At 55.5% G+C, this 18,042-nt stretch overlaps 1 protein-coding gene across 1 annotated transcript; it reads left to right on the plus strand.

The window, feature by feature from the left end:
- The first annotated feature begins 10,287 nt into the window (after nucleotides 1-10,287).
- Nucleotides 10,288-11,415, plus strand: LOC137467445 (uncharacterized). The gene is made up of 2 exons (XM_068178946.1): nucleotides 10,288-10,776; nucleotides 10,858-11,415. The coding sequence occupies exons 1-2, from the start codon at nucleotides 10,288-10,290 to the stop codon at nucleotides 11,413-11,415; spliced, it is 1,047 nt and encodes a 348-aa protein (XP_068035047.1).
- The last annotated feature ends 6,627 nt before the right edge of the window (nucleotides 11,416-18,042 follow it).

The following is an 18,042-nucleotide window of genomic DNA, read 5'->3' on the forward strand; positions in this document are numbered from 1 at the left end:
AAATTAACCCAAATTAACCCAAAATTAACCAAAATTAATGGAAATTAACCCAAATTAACCCAAAATTAATGGAAATTAACCCAAATTAACCCAAAATTAATGGAAATTAACCCAAAATTAACTCTAAATTAACCTAAATTAACAGAAATTAACTGAAATTAACCCAGAATTAACTCAAAATTAACTCAAAATTAACCAAAATTAATGGAAATTATTGGAAATTAACCCGGAATTAACCCAAAATTAACCAAAATTAATGGAAATTATCCCAAATTAGCGGAAATTTACCAAAATTAACCCAAAATTGCCTGAAATTAATGGAAATTAACCCAAATTAACCCAAAATTAATGGAATTAACGGAAATTAACCCAAATTACCCCAAAATTAATAAAATTAACGGGAATTAACCGGAATTAACCCAAATTAACCCAGAATTAACCTAAAATTAACCAAAATTAACCAAAATTAATGGAAATTAACCCAAATTAGCGGAAATTAACCAAAATTAACCCAAAATTGTCCAAAATTAATGGAAATTAACCCAAATTAACCCAAAATTAATGGAAATTAATGGAAATTAACGGAAATTAACCCAAATTACCCCAAAATTAATAAAATTAACCGGAATTAACCCAAATTAACCCAAAATTAACCTTAAATTAACCAAAATTAACCAAAATTAACCCAAAATTAATGGAAATTGACCTCAAATTAACCCAAAATCCCCAAAATTATCCAAAAATCCCCAGAATCCACCCAAAATTCTCCAAAATCCCCCAAATTTGACCCAAAAATCCCCCAAAATTGACCCAAATTAACCAAAATCCCCCAAAATTGACCCAATTTAACCAAAATCCCCCAAAATTGACCCAATTTAACCAAAATCCCCCAAAATTCACCCAAAAATCACCCAAAAATCCCCCAAAATTGACCCAATTTAACCAAAATCCCCCAAATTTGACCCAAAATCCCCCAAAATGAACCAAAAATCCCAAAAATTATCCAAAATCCCCCAAATTTGACCCAATTTAACCAAAATTCCCCAAATTGTCCAAAATCCCCCAAAATTGACCCCAAAAATCCCCAAAATTATCCAAAATCCCCCAAAATTGACCCAAAAATCCCAAAACTTTACCCAAAATGCCCCAAAATTTACCCAAATTTGACCCAAAATTGACCCAAATGAACCCAAAAATTCCCAAAAATTGCCCCAAATTCCCCAAAATCTTCCCCTAAATTGACCCAAAATCCCCCAAAATTGACCCAATTTAAACAAAATCCCCAAAATTGACCCAAATTGACCCAAAATCCCCCAAAATGAACCCAAAAATCCCCAAAATTCTCCAAAACCACCCAAATTTGACCCAATTTAACCAAAATCCCCCAAATTCGACCCAATTTAACCAAAAATCCACCAAAATTGACCCAAAAACCCCCAAAATTGACCCAAATGAATCAAAATCCCCCAAAATGAACCCAAAATCCCCCGAAATTGACCCAAATTTCCCAAAATTGACCCAAAATTGACCCAAAAATCCCAAAAATTTACCCAAAATCCCCCAAAATTTGCCCAAATTTGACCCAAAATGAACCCAAAAATCCCAAAAATTATCCAAAATTCCCCAAATTTGACGCAATTTACCCAAAACCCCCCAAAATTGACCCAAAATCCCCCAAAATTGACCCAGAAATCCCCAAAATTTACCCAAATTTGACCCAAATGAACCCAAAAATTCCCAAAAATTGCACAAAATTCCCCAAAATTTTCCCCAAATTGACCCAAAATTCACCAAAATCCCCCAATATTGACCCAAATTAACCAAAATCCCCCAAAATTGACCCAAATGAACCCAAAAATTCCCAAAAATTGCTCAAAAATCCCCAAAATCCCCAAAATTGCCCAAAATTCCCCAGAATTTTCCCCAAATTTGACCCAAAATCCCCCAAAATTGACCCAAAATCCCCCAAAATTGACCCAAATTTACCCAAAATCCCCCAAAATTGACCTATAATTATCCAAAAATCCCAAAATTGACCCAAAAATCCCCAAATTGACCCAAAAATCCCCAAAATTTACCCAAATTTGACCCAAAATTGACCCAAATGAACCCAAAAATTGCCCAAAATCTTCCCCTAAATTGACCCAAAATCCCCCGAAATTGACCCAAAATCCCCAAAACTGACCCAAATGAACCCAAAAATTCCCAAAAACTGCCCAAAATTCCCCAAAAAATCGCCCAAAATTCCCCAAAAAATCGCCCAAAATTGCCCAAAATTCCCAAAAAAATCGCCCAAAATTGACCCAAAATTTTCCCCAAATTTGACCTAAAATCCCCCAAAATCCCCTAAAATTGACCCAAATTGTTCCAAAATCCCCCGAAATTGACCCAAAATCCCCCAAAATTGACCCAAATGAACCCAAAAATTCCCAAAAATTGCCCAAAATTCCCAAAAAAATCGCCCAAAATTGCCCAAAATTCCCCAAAATTTTCCCCAAATTTGACCCAAAATCCCCCAAAATCCCCCAAATTTGACCCAAAATCCCCCAAAATCCCCCAAATTTGACCCAAAATGACCCAAAATCCCCCGAAATGGACCCAAAAATCCCAAAAATTCTCCAAAATCCCCCAAATTTGACCAAATTCCCCCAAAATCGCCCCAAAATCCCGGAAAGGGGCGGAGCCCGGCCCGGCCCCGCCCCCTGACCTGCGCACGCGGCCCAGGGTGGCTCCGCCTCCGCCGTGACGTCACCGGGCGGGGACCTGGGGGGGAGGGGCAGCGCTGAGACCCCGAATTTGGGGGAAATTCGGGGATTTTTGGGAAATTTGGGGGATTTTTGGAAATTTGGGGGAAATTTGGGGGATTTTGGGGAAATTTTGGGGATTTTGGGGAAAATTTGGGGAAATTTTGGGAAAAATTTGGGGATTTTTGGGGGGATTGGGGGAAATTTGGGAGATTTTGGGAAAAATTGGGGAAAATTTGGGGGATTTGAGGGATAATTTGGGGGAAATTCGAGGATTTTTGGGAAATTAGGGGAAAATTGGGGGAAATTCGGGGATTTTTGGGAAATTTGGGGAAATTTTGGGGAAAATTTTGGGGGAAATTTTGGGGAAATTTGGGGATTTGAGGGAAAATTTGGGGGAAATTTGGGGATATTTGGGTGATTTTGGGGAAATTTTGGGGATTTTTGGGAGAAATTTGGGGATTTTTGGGGGATTTGGGGGAAATCTGGGAGATTTTTGGAAGATTTTGGGGAAAATTGGGGAAATTTGGGGATTTGGGGAAATTTTGGGGAAATTTTGGGGATTTTGGGGAAAATTTGGGGGAAATTTTGGGGATTTTTGGGCAATTTTGGGGAAATTCAGGGATTTTGGGGGAATTTTGGGTAAAATTTTGGAGAAATTTTGGGGAAATTCTGGGGATTTTGGGGAAAAATTGGGGGAAATTCGGGGATTTTGGGGGAACTTTGGGGAAATTTGGGGGGAAAATTGGGAGATTTTGGGGGAAATTTCGGGGAAATTTGGGGATTTGGGGGAAATTTTGGGGAAATCTGGGGGAAGTATTGGAGATTTTGGGGAAATTCGGGGGATTTTGGGGAAATTTAGGGAAAATTGGGGAAATTTGGGGGAAATTTTGAGAATTTTGGGGAAATTTGGGGGATTTGGGGGGAATTTTGGGGAAATTTTGGGGAAATTCGGGGGATTTGGGGGAAATTTGGGGAAATTTGGGCATTTTTGGGCAATTTTGGGGAAATTCGGGGATTTTGGGGAAATTTGGGGGAAATTCGGGGGATTTTGGGAAAATTTGGGGATTTTTTGGGAAAATTTGGGGATTTTTGGGGGTTTTGGGAAAATTTGGGGGAAATTCGGGGATTTTTTAGCAATTTTGGGGAAATTTGGGGGAAATTCTTGAGGATTTGGGGGAAAATTTGGGAGATTTTGGGGATTTGGGGGAAATTTTGGGGATTTTGGGGAAAATTTGGGGGAGATTTGGGGGAAATTTTGGGGATTTTGGGGAAAATTTGGGGGAAATTCGGGGATTTTTTGGCAATTTTGGGGAAATTTGGGGGAAATTCTTGGGGATTTGGGGGAAAATTTGGGAGATTTTAGGGGAAAATTGGGGAAATTTGAGGATTTTTGGGCAATTTTGGGGGAAATTTAGGGATTATGGGGGGGAAATTTGAGGATTTTTGGGGAAAATTCGGGGATTTTTGGGCAATTTTGGGGAAATTCGGGGATTTTGGGGGAATTTTGGGGAAAATTTGGGGAAATTTGGGGATTTTTGGGCAATTTTGGGGAAATTTGGGGAAGATTTTGGGGAAAATTTGGGGGAAATTCTTGGGGATTTGGGGAAAAATTTGGGAGATTTTTGGGGAAATTTGGGGATTTTTGGGCAATTTTGGGGGAAATTTGGGGGGGGGTTGGGAAAATTTGGGGAAATTTTGGGGAAATTCGGGGGATTTGGGGGAAATTTTGGGGAAATCTGGGGGAAGTTTTGGGGAATTTGGGGGAAATTCGGGGGATTTGGGGGAAATTTGGGGAAATTCGGGGATTTTGGGGGAATTTTGGGGAAATTTGGGGGATTTTGGGGAAATTTTGGGATATTTTGGGTGATTTTGGGGATATTTTGGGTGATTTTGGGGCCATTTTGGAATATTTTGGGTGATTTTGGGTTATTTTGGGGTGATTTGTGTGATTTTGGGGTTATTTTGGGTGATTTTGGGACATTTTGGGTTATTTTGGGTGATTTTGGGGATATTTTGGGGACATTTTGGGTTATTTTGGGTGATTTTGGGGCCTTTTTTGGGTGATTTTGAGGATATTTTGGGTTATTTGGGGTGATTTTGGGTTATTTTGGGGATATTTTGGGTTATTTTGGGTGATTTGGGGATAATTTGGGGATATTTTGGGTTATTTTGTGTGATTTTGGGATATTTTGGGTTATTTTGGGGGATTTTGGGTTATTTTGGGGTGATTTGGTGGTTTCGGGGCTATTTTGCGGTGATTTGTGTGATTTTGGGGTTATTTTGGGTGATTTTGGGGTTATTTTGGGTGATTTCGGGGCTATTTTGGGATATTTTGGGTGATTTTCGGTGATTTTGGGGATATTTTGGGTGATTTTGGGGATATTTTGGGGATATTTTGGGTTATTTTGGGATATTTTGGGGACATTTTGGGTTATTTTGGGATATTTTGGGGACATTTTGGGTTATTTTGGGTGATTTTGGGGCCTTTTTTGGGTGATTTTGGGGTTATTTTGGGTGATTTTGGGGATATTTTGGGTTAATTTGGGTGATTTGGGGATATTTTGGGTGATTTTGGGATATTTGGGGATATTTTGGGTGATTTTGGGGATATTTTGGGGATATTTTGGGTTATTTTGGGTGATTTTGGGTTATTTTGGGGTGATTTGGTGGTTTCGGGGCTATTTTGTGGTGATTTGTGTGATTTTGGGGTTATTTTGTGTGATTTTGGGGTTATTTGGGGTGATTTTGGGGTTATTTTGCGTGATTTTGGGATATTTTGGGTTATTTTGGGTGATTTTAGGGATATTTTGGGTGATTTTGGGTGATTTTGGGGTGATTTGGGACGGTTTCGGGGCTCACCTGCAGCCGTCGCTCATCAGCTCCTCCGGCTCCGCCTTCAGCCTGGGGGAGGGGACAGGGACAGGTGAGAGAGATGCCACCAACAGGACAGGTGACACCGACAGGTGACAGGTGACACTGACAGGTGACACCGACAGGTGACACTGACAGGTGACACCGACAGGGACAGGTGACACCGACAGGTGACACTGACAGGTGACACTGACAGGTGACACCAACAGGTGACACAGGTGACACTGACAGGTGACACTGACAGGTGACACCGACAGGTGACAGGGACAGGTGACAGGTGACACTGACAGGTGACACTGAGAGGTCACACTGACAGGTGACACCGACAGGTGACACCAATGGGGACAGGTGACACCAACAGGTGACACTGACAGGTGACACTGACAGGTGACAGGGACAGGTGACAGGTGACACTGACAGGTGACACCGACAGGTGACAGGTGACACCGACAGGTGACAGGGACAGGTGACACCAATGGGGACAGGTGACACTGACAGGTGACACCGACAGGTGACACAGGTGACACTGACAGGTGACACCGACAGGTGACACCAATGGGGACAGGTGACACCGACAGGTGACACTGACAGGTGACACCGACAGGTGACAGGTGACACCGACAGGTGACACCGACAGGTGACACTGACAGGTGACAGTGACAGGTGACACCAATGGGGACAGGTGACACCGACAGGTGACACTGACAGGTGACACCGACAGGTGACAGGTGACACCGACAGGTGACACCGACAGGTGACACTGACAGGTGACACTGACAGGTGACACTGACAGGTGACAGGGACAGGTGACACCAATGGGGACAGGTGACACCAATGGGGACAGGTGACACTGAGAGGTGACACCAATGGGGACAGGTGACACAGGTGACACTGACAGGTGACAGGGACAGGTGACACCAATGGGGACAGGTGACACCAACAGGTGACACTGACAGGTGACACTGACAGGTGACAGGGACAGGTGACACCAATGGGGACAGGTGACATCAACAGGACAGGTGACACTGACAGGTGACAGGTGACACCGACAGGTGACACCAACAGGTGACAGGGACAGGTGACACTGACAGGTGACATCAATGGGGACAGGTGACACTGACAGGGACAGGTGACACTGACAGGTGACACCGACAGGACAGGTGACACTGACAGGTGACACCGACAGGTGACACCGACAGGTGACATCAATGGGGACAGGTGACACCAACAGGACAGGTGACACTGACAGGTGACACCAATGGGGACAGGTGACATCAACAGGAGAGGTGACACTGACAGGTGACATCAATGGGGACAGGTGACACCGACAGGACAGGTGACACTGACAGGTGACACTGACAGGTGACACTGAGAGGTGACACCAATGGGGACAGGTGACACCGACAGGTGACACCAATGAGGACAGGTGACACTGACAGGTGACACTGACAGGTGACACCGACAGGTGACACTGACAGGTGACACCAATGGGGACAGGTGACACCGACAGGTGACACTGACAGGTGACACCAATGGGGACAGGTGACATCAACAGGACAGGTGACACTGACAGGTGACACTGACAGGTGACACTGAGAGGTGACACCAATGGGGACAGGTGACACCGACAGGTGACACCAATGAGGACAGGTGACACTGACAGGTGACACTGACAGGTGACACTGACAGGTGACACCGACAGGTGACACTGACAGGTGACACCAATGGGGACAGGTGACACCGACAGGTGACACTGACAGGTGACACTGACAGGTGACACTGAGAGGTGACACCAACAGGACAGGTGACACCGACAGGTGACAGGGACAGGTGACAGGGACAGGTGACAGGTGACACTGACAGGTGACAGGGACAGGTGACACCAATGGGGACAGGTGACACCGACAGGTGACACCGACAGGTGACACTGACAGGTGACACCGACAGGTGACAGGGACAGGTGACACCGACTGAGGCCATGATGGGACCAACTGGGACTGTGGCATCCCCAAGTGTCCCCGGTGACCCCAAATGTCCCCAACCCATCCCTGGTGTCCCCAAGTGTCCCCAATGTCCCCAATGTCCCCAAACTGTCCCAAACCCATCCCTGATGTCCCCAACCCATCCCTGATGTCCCCAAGTGTCCCCAATGTCCCCAAACTGTCCCCAACCCATCCCTGGTGTCCCCAAACCCATCCCTGGTGCCCCCAAGTGTCCCCAATGTCCCCAAGTGTCCCCAAACTGTCCCCGACCCATCCCTGGTGTCCCCAACCCATCCCTGGTGTCCCCAACCCATCCCTGGTGTCCCCAAATGTCCCTGGTGTCCCCAAACTGTCCCCAACCCATCCCTGGTGTCCCCAAGTGTCCCCAATGTCCCCAACCCATCCCTGATGTCCCCAAAACCCATCTCTGGTGTCCCCAGGTGTCCCCGGTGTCCCCAAACTGTCCCCAACCCATCCCTGGTGTCCCCAAACCCATCCCTGGTGTCCCCAAGTGTCCCCGGTGTCCCCAAACTGTCCCCAACCCATCCCTGGTGTCCCCAATGTCCCCAAACTGTCCCCAACCCATCCCTGGTGTCCCCAAACCCATCCCTGATGTCCCCAAATGTCCCTGGTGTCCCCAAACTGTCCCCAAACCCATCCCTGGTGTCCCCAAACCCATCCCTGCTGTCCCCAAGTGCCCCTGGTGTCCCCAAATGTCCCCAAACCCATCCCTGGTGCCCCCAAGTGTCCCCAATGTCCCCAAGTGTCCCCAAACCCATCCCTGGTGTCCCCAAACCCATCCCTGGTGCCCCCAAGTGTCCCCAATGTCCCCAAGTGTCCCCAAACTGTCCCCGACCCATCCCTGGTGTCCCCAACCCATCCCTGGTGTCCCCAACCCATCCCTGGTGTCCCCAAATGTCCCTGGTGTCCCCAAACTGTCCCCAACCCATCCCTGGTGTCCCCAAGTGTCCCCAATGTCCCCAACCCATCCCTGATGTCCCCAAAACCCATCTCTGGTGTCCCCAGGTGTCCCCGGTGTCCCCAAACTGTCCCCAACCCATCCCTGGTGTCCCCAAACCCATCCCTGGTGTCCCCAAGTGTCCCCGGTGTCCCCAAACTGTCCCCAACCCATCCCTGGTGTCCCCAATGTCCCCAAACTGTCCCCAACCCATCCCTGGTGTCCCCAAACCCATCCCTGATGTCCCCAAATGTCCCTGGTGTCCCCAAACTGTCCCCAAACCCATCCCTGGTGTCCCCAAACCCATCCCTGCTGTCCCCAAGTGCCCCTGGTGTCCCCAAATGTCCCCAAACCCATCCCTGGTGCCCCCAAGTGTCCCCAATGTCCCCAAGTGTCCCCAAACCCATCCCTGGTGTCCCCAAACCCATCCCTGCTGTCCCCAAGTGCCCCTGGTGTCCCCAAGTGTCCCCAAACCCATCCCTGGTGTCCCCAATGTCCCCAGTGTCCTCAATGTCCCCAAGTGTCCCCAAATTGTCCCCAAACCCATCCCTGGTGTCCCCAATGTCCCCAATGTCCCCAAACTGTCCCCAACCCATCCCTGATGTCCCCAAGTGTCCCCAAACTGTCCCCAACCCATCCCTGGTGTCCCCAAACTGTCCCCAACCCATCCCTGGTGTCCCCAAACCCATCCCTGGTGTCCCCAAGTGTCCCTGGTGTCCCCAATGTCCCCAACCCATCCCTGGTGTCCCCAAGTGTCCCCGGTGTCCCCAAACTGTCCCCAAACCCATCCCTGGTGCCCCCAAGTGTCCCCAATGTCCCAAACTGTCCCCAACCCATCCCTGGTGTCCCCAAGTGTCCCCAACCCATCCCTGGTGTCCCCAAACCCATCCCTGGTGTCCCCAAGTGTCCCCAATGTCCCCAAACTGTCCCCAACCCATCCCTGGTGTCCCCAAGTGCTCCTGGTGTCCCCAATGTCCCCAACCCATCCCTGGTGTCCCCAATGTCCCCGATGTCCCCAAACTGTCCCCAAACCCATCCCTGGTGTCCCCAGGTGTCCCCAAGTGTCCCCAAACTGTCCCCAACCCATCCCTGGTGTCCCCAAGTGTCCCCAAACCCATCCCTGGTGCCCCCAAGTGTCCCCAATGTCCCCAAGTGTCCCCAAACTGTCCCCAACCCATCCCTGGTGTCCCCAAGTGTCCCCGGTGTCCCCAAACTGTCCCCAAACCCATCCCTGGTGTCCCCAACCCATCCCTGGTGTCCCCAAACCCATCCCTGGTGTCCCCAAATGTCCCTGGTGTCCCCAAGTGTCCCCAACCCATCCCTGGTATCTCCAGGTGTCCCCAACCCATCCCTGGTGTCCCCAAGTGTCCCCGGTGTCCCCAAACTGTCCCCAACCCATCCCTGGTGTCCCCAATGTCCCCAAACTGTCCCCAACCCATCCCTGGTGTCCCCAAACCCATCCCTGGTGTCCCCAAATGTCCCTGGTGTCCCCAATGTCCCCAAACCCATCCCTGGTGTCCCCAACCCATCCCTGATGTCCCCAAGTGTCCCCAAACCCATCCCTGGTGCCCCCAAGTGTCCCCAATGTCCCCAAGTGTCCCCAAATTGTCCCCAAACCCATCCCTGGTGTCCCCAAGTGTCCCCAGTGTCCTCACCTGCCGTCCCCCGTGTCCAGCTCCAGCCGCGGCCTCTTTGTCCCCGGCCCTGTCCCCTCCCCTGGCCGCTTGGGATGTCCCCAAGGTGTCCCCAAGGCGTCCCCGTGGCCGTTGGGGGCGGTGACACCCAGCTGGTGGCTCTGCCCGATGTCCCCGAGCTGGTGGCCCTGAGAGATGTCCCCAAACCGGTGGCCCCGGACGATGTCCCCGAGCTGGCGCTCCTGCGCGACGTCACCGAGGTGGTGGCCTTGACCGACGTCCCCAGGCTGGTGGCCCTGCGCGTTCCTGACGTGGTGGTGGCCCTGGGCGACGTCACCGAGGTGGTGGCCTTGACCGACGTCCCCAGGCTGGTGGCCCTGCGCGTTCCTGACGTGGTGGTGGCCCTGGGCGACGTCACCGAGGTGGTGGCCTTGACCGACGTCCCCAAGCTGGTGGCCCTGCGCGTTCCTGACGTGGTGGTGGCCCTGGGCGACGTCACCGAGGTGGTGGCCTTGACCGACGTCCCCAGGCTGGTGGCCCTGCGCGTTCCTGACGTGGTGGTGGCCCTGGGCGACGTCACCGAGGTGGTGGCCTTGACCGACGTCCCCAAGCTGGTGGCCCTGCGTGACATCGCTGAGCCGCTGGCCCTGCCCCATGTCCCCAAGGCGGTGGCCTTGACCAGTGGTGTCCCCAAGGCGGTGGCCCGGGACGTTTCCAAGCTGGTGGCCCTGAGCGATGTCCCCAAGCTGGTGGCTTTGACCGACGTCCCCGAGCCGCTGTCCCTGCCTGATGTCCCCAAGCTGGTGGCTTTGACCGACGTCCCCGAGCCGGTGGCTCTCGCCGACGTCCCCGAGCCGCTGTCCCTGCCAGGCGCCGTTGGCGGCCGCGCCCCCGTCGGCGTCCCCGTCCCCGTCGGCGTCCCCGTCCCCGGTGACGCCGCGCAGGACGAAGTCCACGATGTCCGGCGGCAGCCCCTCGGCGGGCGGTGGCACCGGCGGTGGCCCCGCCGTCCCCCGGGTGCCGTCGTCGGCCCCGTCCAGCTGCTGGATGCGGGGACAAGGGGACAGCGGGGACAGGGCCACCCCCGCGGCCACCACGGTGCGGGCGTAGCCGAAGTAACGCCCGCGTCCCCGCGGCGTCACCGTCCCCGCCGCGCCGGGCTCGTCCTCGTCCTCGCTGGTGTCACCGCGCGGCGACGGCGGAGGGCGGGGCCTGCGGGGTGACAAGGAGGTGGCGGCAGGTGACAACAAGCTCTGGTGGGGTGGTGGTGGCCTTTGAGGTGACAGTGGCCTCAGAGGTGACAATGAGGTGGTGGCAGGTGACAATGAGGTGGCGGCAGGTGACAACGAGCTCTGGGGGTGGTGGCCTCGGGGGTGACAATGGCCTCAAGGAGTGGTGGTGGTGGCCTTTGAGGTGACAGTGGCCTCAGAGGTGACAATGAGGTGGTGGCAGGTGACAATGAGGTGGCGGCAGGTGACAATGAGCTCTGGGGGTGGTGGTCTCGGGGTGACAGTGGCCTCAGAGGTGACAATGAGGTGGTGGCAGGTGACAATGAGGTGGCGGCAGGTGACAACGAGCTCTGGGGGTGGTGGCCTTGGAGGTGACAATGGCATCAAGAGGTGACAATGAGGTGGTGGCAGGTGACAATGAGCTCTGGTGGGGTGGTGGCCTTGGGGTGACAATGGCATCAGAGATGACAATGGCCTCGAGGGTGACAGTGGCCTTGGGGTGACAGTGGCCTTGGGGTGACAGTGGCCTTGGAGGTGACAATGGCCTCAAGGGGTGGTGGTGGTGGCCTTTGAGGTGACAGTGGCCTCAGAGGTGACAATGGCCTCAAGGGGTGGTGGTGGTGGCCTTTGAGGTGACAGTGGCATCAAGAGGTGACAATGAGGTGGTGGCAGGTGACAATGAGCTCTGGTGGGGTGGTGGCCTTGGGGTGACAATGGCATCAGAGGTGACAGTGGCCTCAAGGGGTGGTGGTGGTGGCCTTTGAGGTGACAGTGGCCTCAGAGGTGACAACGAGGTGGTGGCAGGTGACAATGAGCTCTGATGGGGTGGTGGCCTTGGAGGTGACAATGGCATCAGAGGTGACAGTGGCCTCGGGGGTGACAGCGTGGTGGCAGCAGGTGACAAGGAGCTCTGGGGGGGTGGTGGCCTCGGGGTGACAATGGCATCAGAGGTGACAGTGACCTCAAGAGGTGGTGGTGGCCTTTGAGGTGACAGTGGCCTCAGAGGTGACAATGAGGTGGTGGCAGGTGACAACGAGCTCTGGGGGTGGTGGCCTTGGAGGTGACAATGGCATCAAGAGGTGACAGTGGCCTCGGGGGTGACAACGTGGTGGCAGCAGGTGACAATGAGCTCTGGTGGGGTGGTGGCCTTGGGGTGACAGTGGCCTTGGAGGTGACAATGACCCCAGGGGAGGTGACATTGACCTCAGGGGAGGTGACACTGGCCTAGGAGGTGACAATGATCTGGAGGTGACAATGACCCAGGGGAGGTGACAACGACCTCAGGGGAGGTGACAATGACCTAGGGGAGGTGACAACGACCTGGAGGTGACAATGACACCAGGGGAGGTGACACTGGCCTAGGAGGTGACAATGACCTGGAGGTGACAACGACCTAGGGGAGGTGACAATGACCCCAGGGGGAGGTGACACTGACCCCAGGGGAGGTGACAACGACCCCAGGGGAGGTGACAATGACCCAGGGGAGGTGACAACGACCTCAGGGGAGATAACAATGACCCAGGAGGTGACAATGACCCCAGGGGAGGTGACAATGACCTAGCAAGTGACAATGATCCCCAGGCAAGTGACAATGATCCCCAGGGAGATGACAACGACCTCAGGGGAGGTGACACTGGCCTAGGTGAGGTGACAACGACCTCAGAGGAGGTGACAATGACCTGGAGATGACAGTGACCCCAGGGGAGGTGACAATGACCCAGGAGAGGTGACACTGACCTGGAGGTGACAATGACCCCAGGGGAGGTGACAATGACCCAGGGGAGGTGACAATGACCCAGGGGAGGTGACAATGACTTAGGGGAGGTGACACTGACCTAGGAGGTGACAATGACTCAGGGAGAGGTGACATTGACCCAGGCGGAGGTGACACCGTGACACTGACCTGGCAGTGGCCTCCAGCGCCACCCGCTGTCCCCAGAGCCGCGGTGGCCCCGGGGGTGACGTCGGTGACCTCGGCGGTGCCACCACCCCGTTGGGTGACGTCATGGTGTTGGGTGACAACGACAAAGTCGGTGCCACCACCCCGTTGGGTGACGTCATCGGGTTGGGGGACAACGGCGGTGCCACCACCCCGTTGGGTGACGTCATGGGGTCGGGTGACAATGACAAAGACGGTGCCACCACCCCGTTGGGTGACGTCATGGGGTCGGGTGACAATGACAAAGACGGTGCCACCACCCCGTTGGGTGACGTCATGGGGTCGGGTGACAACGGCGGTGCCACCACCCCGTTGGGTGACGTCATCGGGTTGGGGGACAACGGCGGCGCCACCACCCCGTTGGGTGACGATGGCCTCGGGAGTGGCATCGACCTGGGGGGTGACAATGACCCGGGAGGTGACGATGGCCTCGATGGTGGCACTGTCCCATTGGATGTCACCACCCTGGGAGGTGACACTGCCCTGGGAAGTGCCACCACCCCAGGAGGTGACAATGACACCGAGGGTGACATCATCGCATCGGGTGCCGCCACCCAGGAGGTGACACTGACTTGGGGAGTGACACTGGGGGTGACACTGGGGGTGACACTGGGGTGACACTGGGGTGACACTGGGGGGTGACACTGGGTGACACTGGGGGTGACACTGGGGGTGACACTGGGGTGACACTGGGGGTGACACTGGGGTGACACTGGGGGTGACACTGGGGTGACACTGGGTGACACTGGGGGTGACACTGGGGTGACACTGGGGGTGACACGGGGGTGGCACTGGGGTGACACTGGGGGGTGACACTGGGGTGACACTGGGGTGACACTGGGGGTGACACTGGGGTGACACTGGGGTGACACTGGGGGTGACACTGAGGTGACACTGGGGTGACACTGGGGGTGACACTGGGGTGACACTGGGGGTGACAGTGGGGGTGACACTGGGGTGACACTGGGGGGTGACACTGGGGTGACAATGGGGTGACACTGGGGTGACACTGGGGTGACACTGGGGGTGACACTGGGTGACAACGGGGTGACACTGGGGGGTGACACTGGGGGTGACACTGGGGTGACACTGGGGTGACACTGGGGGTGACACTGGGGGGGTGACACTGGGGTGACACTGGGGTGACACTGGGGGGTGACACTGGGGGTGACACTGGGGTGACACTGGGGGTGACACTGGGGTGACACTGGGGGGTGACACTGGGGTGACACTGGGGTGACACTGGGGGGTGACACTGGGGGGTGACACTGGGGGTGACACTGGGGTGACACTGGGGGGTGACAAGGTGGTGACACTGGGGGTGACACTGGGGTGACAATGGGAGGTGACACTGGGGTGACACTGGGGGTGACACTGGGGGTGACACTGGGGGGGTGACACTGGGGGTGACACTGGGGTGACACTGGGGTGACACTGGGGTGACACTGGGGTGACACTGGGGTGATACTGGGGTGACACTGGGGGTGACACTGGGGGGTGACACTGGGGTGACACTGGGGGTGACACTGGGGGGGTGACACTGGGGTGACACTGGGGTGACACTGGGGGTGACACTGGGGTGACACTGGGGGTGACACTGGGGGTGACACTGGCGGGGTGACACTGGGGGTGACACTGGGGGTGACACTTGGGTGACACTGGGGTGACACTGGGGTGACACTGGGGGTGACACTGGGGTGACACTGGGGTGACACTGGGGGTGACACTGGGGGGTGACACTGGGGTGACACTGGGGTGACACTGGGGGTGACACTGGGGGTGACACTGGGGTGACACTGGGGTGACACTGGGGGGGTGACACTGGGGTGACACTGGGGGTGACACTGGGGGTGACACTGGGGTGACACTGGGGTGACACTGGGGTGACACTGGGGGGTGACAATGGGGTGACACTGGGGGGGTGACACTGGGGTGACACTGGGGTGGTGACACTGGGGTGACACTGGGGTGACACTGGGGGTGACACTGGGGGGTGACACTGGGGTGACACTGGGGGGTGACACTGGGGGTGACACTGGGGTGACACTGGGGTGGCACTGGGGGTGACACTGGGGGTGACAGTGGGGGGTGACAGTGGGGGTGACACTGGGGGTGACACTGGGGGGGTGACATTGGGGTGACACTGGGGGGTGACACTGGGGGTGACACTGGGGTGACACTGGGGTGACACTGGGGGTGACACTGGGGTGACACTGGGGTGACACTGGGGGTGACACTGGGGTGACACTGGGGTGACACTGGGGGGGTGACACTGGGGGGTGACACTGGGGTGATACTGGGGTGACACTGGGGTGACACTGGGGTGACATTGGGGTGACACTGGGGGTGACACTGGGGTGACAATGGGAGGTGACACTGGGGTGACACTGGGGGTGACACTGGGGGTGACACTGGGGGGGTGACACTGGGGGTGACACTGGGGTGACACTGGGGTGACACTGGGGTGACACTGGGGTGACACTGGGGTGATACTGGGGTGACACTGGGGGTGACACTGGGGGGTGACACTGGGGTGACACTGGGGGTGACACTGGGGGGGTGACACTGGGGTGACACTGGGGTGACACTGGGGGTGACACTGGGGTGACACTGGGGGTGACACTGGGGGTGACAGTAGGGGGTGACATTGGGGGTGACACTGGGGGGTGACACTGGGGGTGACACTGGGGTGACACTGGGGGGTGACACTGGGGTGACACTGGGGTGACACTGGGGGGGTGACACTGGGGGTGACACTGGGGTGTGACACTGGGGGTGACACTGGGGGTGACACTGGGGTGACACTGGGGGGGTGACACTGGGGGTGACACTGGGGGTGACACTGGGGTGACACTGGGGTGACACTGGGGTGACACTGGGGTGACACTGGGAGGTGACACTGGGGTGACAATGGGGTGACACTGGGTGACACTGGGGTGACACTGGGGGTGACACTGGGGGTGACACTGGGGTGACACTGGGGTGACACTGGGTGACACTGGGGGTGACACTGGGGGGTGACACTGGGGTGTGACACTGGGGTGACACTGGGTGACACTGGGGTGACACTGGGGGTGACACTGGGGAGTGGCACTGCGGTGACACTGGGGTGACACTGGGGGTGACACTGGGGGGGTGACACTGGGGTGACACTGGGGTGACACTGGGGTGACACTGGGTGACACTGGGGTGACAATGGGGGGGTGACACTGGGGTGACACTGGGGTGACACTGGGGTGACACTGGGGTGACACTGGGAGTGGCACTGGGGTGACACTGGGGTGACACTGGGGTGACACTGGAGGTGACACTGGGGTGACACTGGGGTGACACTGGGGGGGTGACACTGGGGGTGACACTGGGGGGGTGACACTGGGGTGACACTGGGGGTGACACTGGGGTGACACTGGGGTGACACTGGGGGTGACACTGGGGGGTGACACTGGGTGGTGACACTGGGGTGACACTGGGGTGACACTGGGGGTGACACTGGGTGGTGACACTGGGGTGACACTGGGGTGACACTGGGGGTGACACCGACACTGGAGGGTGACACTGGGGGTGACACTGGGGGTGACACTGTGGGGTGACACTGGAGTGACACTGGGGGGGACACTGGGGTGACACTGGGGTGACACTGGGGTGACACTGGGGGGTGACACTGGGAGGTGACACTGGGGGTGACACTGGGCTGACACTGGGGGTGACACTGGGGTGACACTGGGGTGACACTGGGGGTGACACTGGGGGTGACACTGGGGTGACACTGGGGTGACACTGGGGGTGACACTGGGGTGACACTGGGGGTGGCACTGGGGTGACACTGGGGTGACACTGGGGTGACACTGGGGGGGTGACACTGGGGTGACACTGGGGTGACACTGGGGGGTGACACTGGGGTGACACTGGGGTGACAATGGGGTGACAATCGGGTGACAATGGGGGTGACACGGGGTGATACTGGGGTGACACTGGGGTGACACTGGGGTGACACTGGGGTGACACTGGGGGGTGACACTGGGGTGACACTGGGGGTGACACTGGGGGGTGACACTGGTGACACTGGGGGGTGACACTGGGGTGACACTGGGGTGACACTGGGGGGTGACACTGGGGTGACACTGGGGTGACACTGGGGGGTGACACTGGGATGACACTGGGGGTGACACTGGGGTGACACTGGGGTGACACTGGGTGACACTGGGGTGACACTGGGGGGTGACACTGGGGGTGACACTGGGGTGACACTGGGGGGTGACACTGGGATGTGACACTGGGGTGACACTGGGGGGTGACACTGGGGTGACACTGGGGTGACACTGGGGGGTGACACTGGGGTGACACTGGGGTGACACTGGGGGTGACACTGGGGTGACACTGGGGTGACACTGGGGGGTGACACTGGGGGGTGACACTGGGTGACACTGGGGTGACATGTGGGTGACACTGGGGGTGACACTGGGGTGACACTGGGGTGACACTGGGGTGACATGTGGGTGACACTGGGGGTGACACTGGGGTGACACTGGGGTGACACTGGGGTGACACTGGGGGGTGACACTGGGGGGTGACACTGGGGGTGACACTGGGGTGACACTGGGGTGACACTGGGGGTGACACTGTGGGTGACACTGGAGTGACACTGGGGGTGACACTGGGGTGACACTGGGGGTGACATTGGG

Source organism: Anomalospiza imberbis, unplaced genomic scaffold (genome assembly GCF_031753505.1).
Source record: "Anomalospiza imberbis isolate Cuckoo-Finch-1a 21T00152 unplaced genomic scaffold, ASM3175350v1 scaffold_631, whole genome shotgun sequence".
NCBI lineage: Eukaryota > Metazoa > Chordata > Aves > Passeriformes > Viduidae > Anomalospiza > Anomalospiza imberbis.

What these genes read in the sequence shown, in the direction of transcription:
- LOC137467445 (XM_068178946.1), top strand. Translation starts at nt 10,288, where the DNA reads ATGTCCCCAAGGTGTCCCCAAGGCGTCCCCGTGGCCGTTGGGGGCGGT. An exon ending in CCCTGGGCGACGTCACCGAG is followed by an intron (nt 10,777 to 10,857) that starts GTGGTGGCCTTG and finishes CATGTCCCCAAG; the next exon opens with GCGGTGGCCTTGACCAGTGG.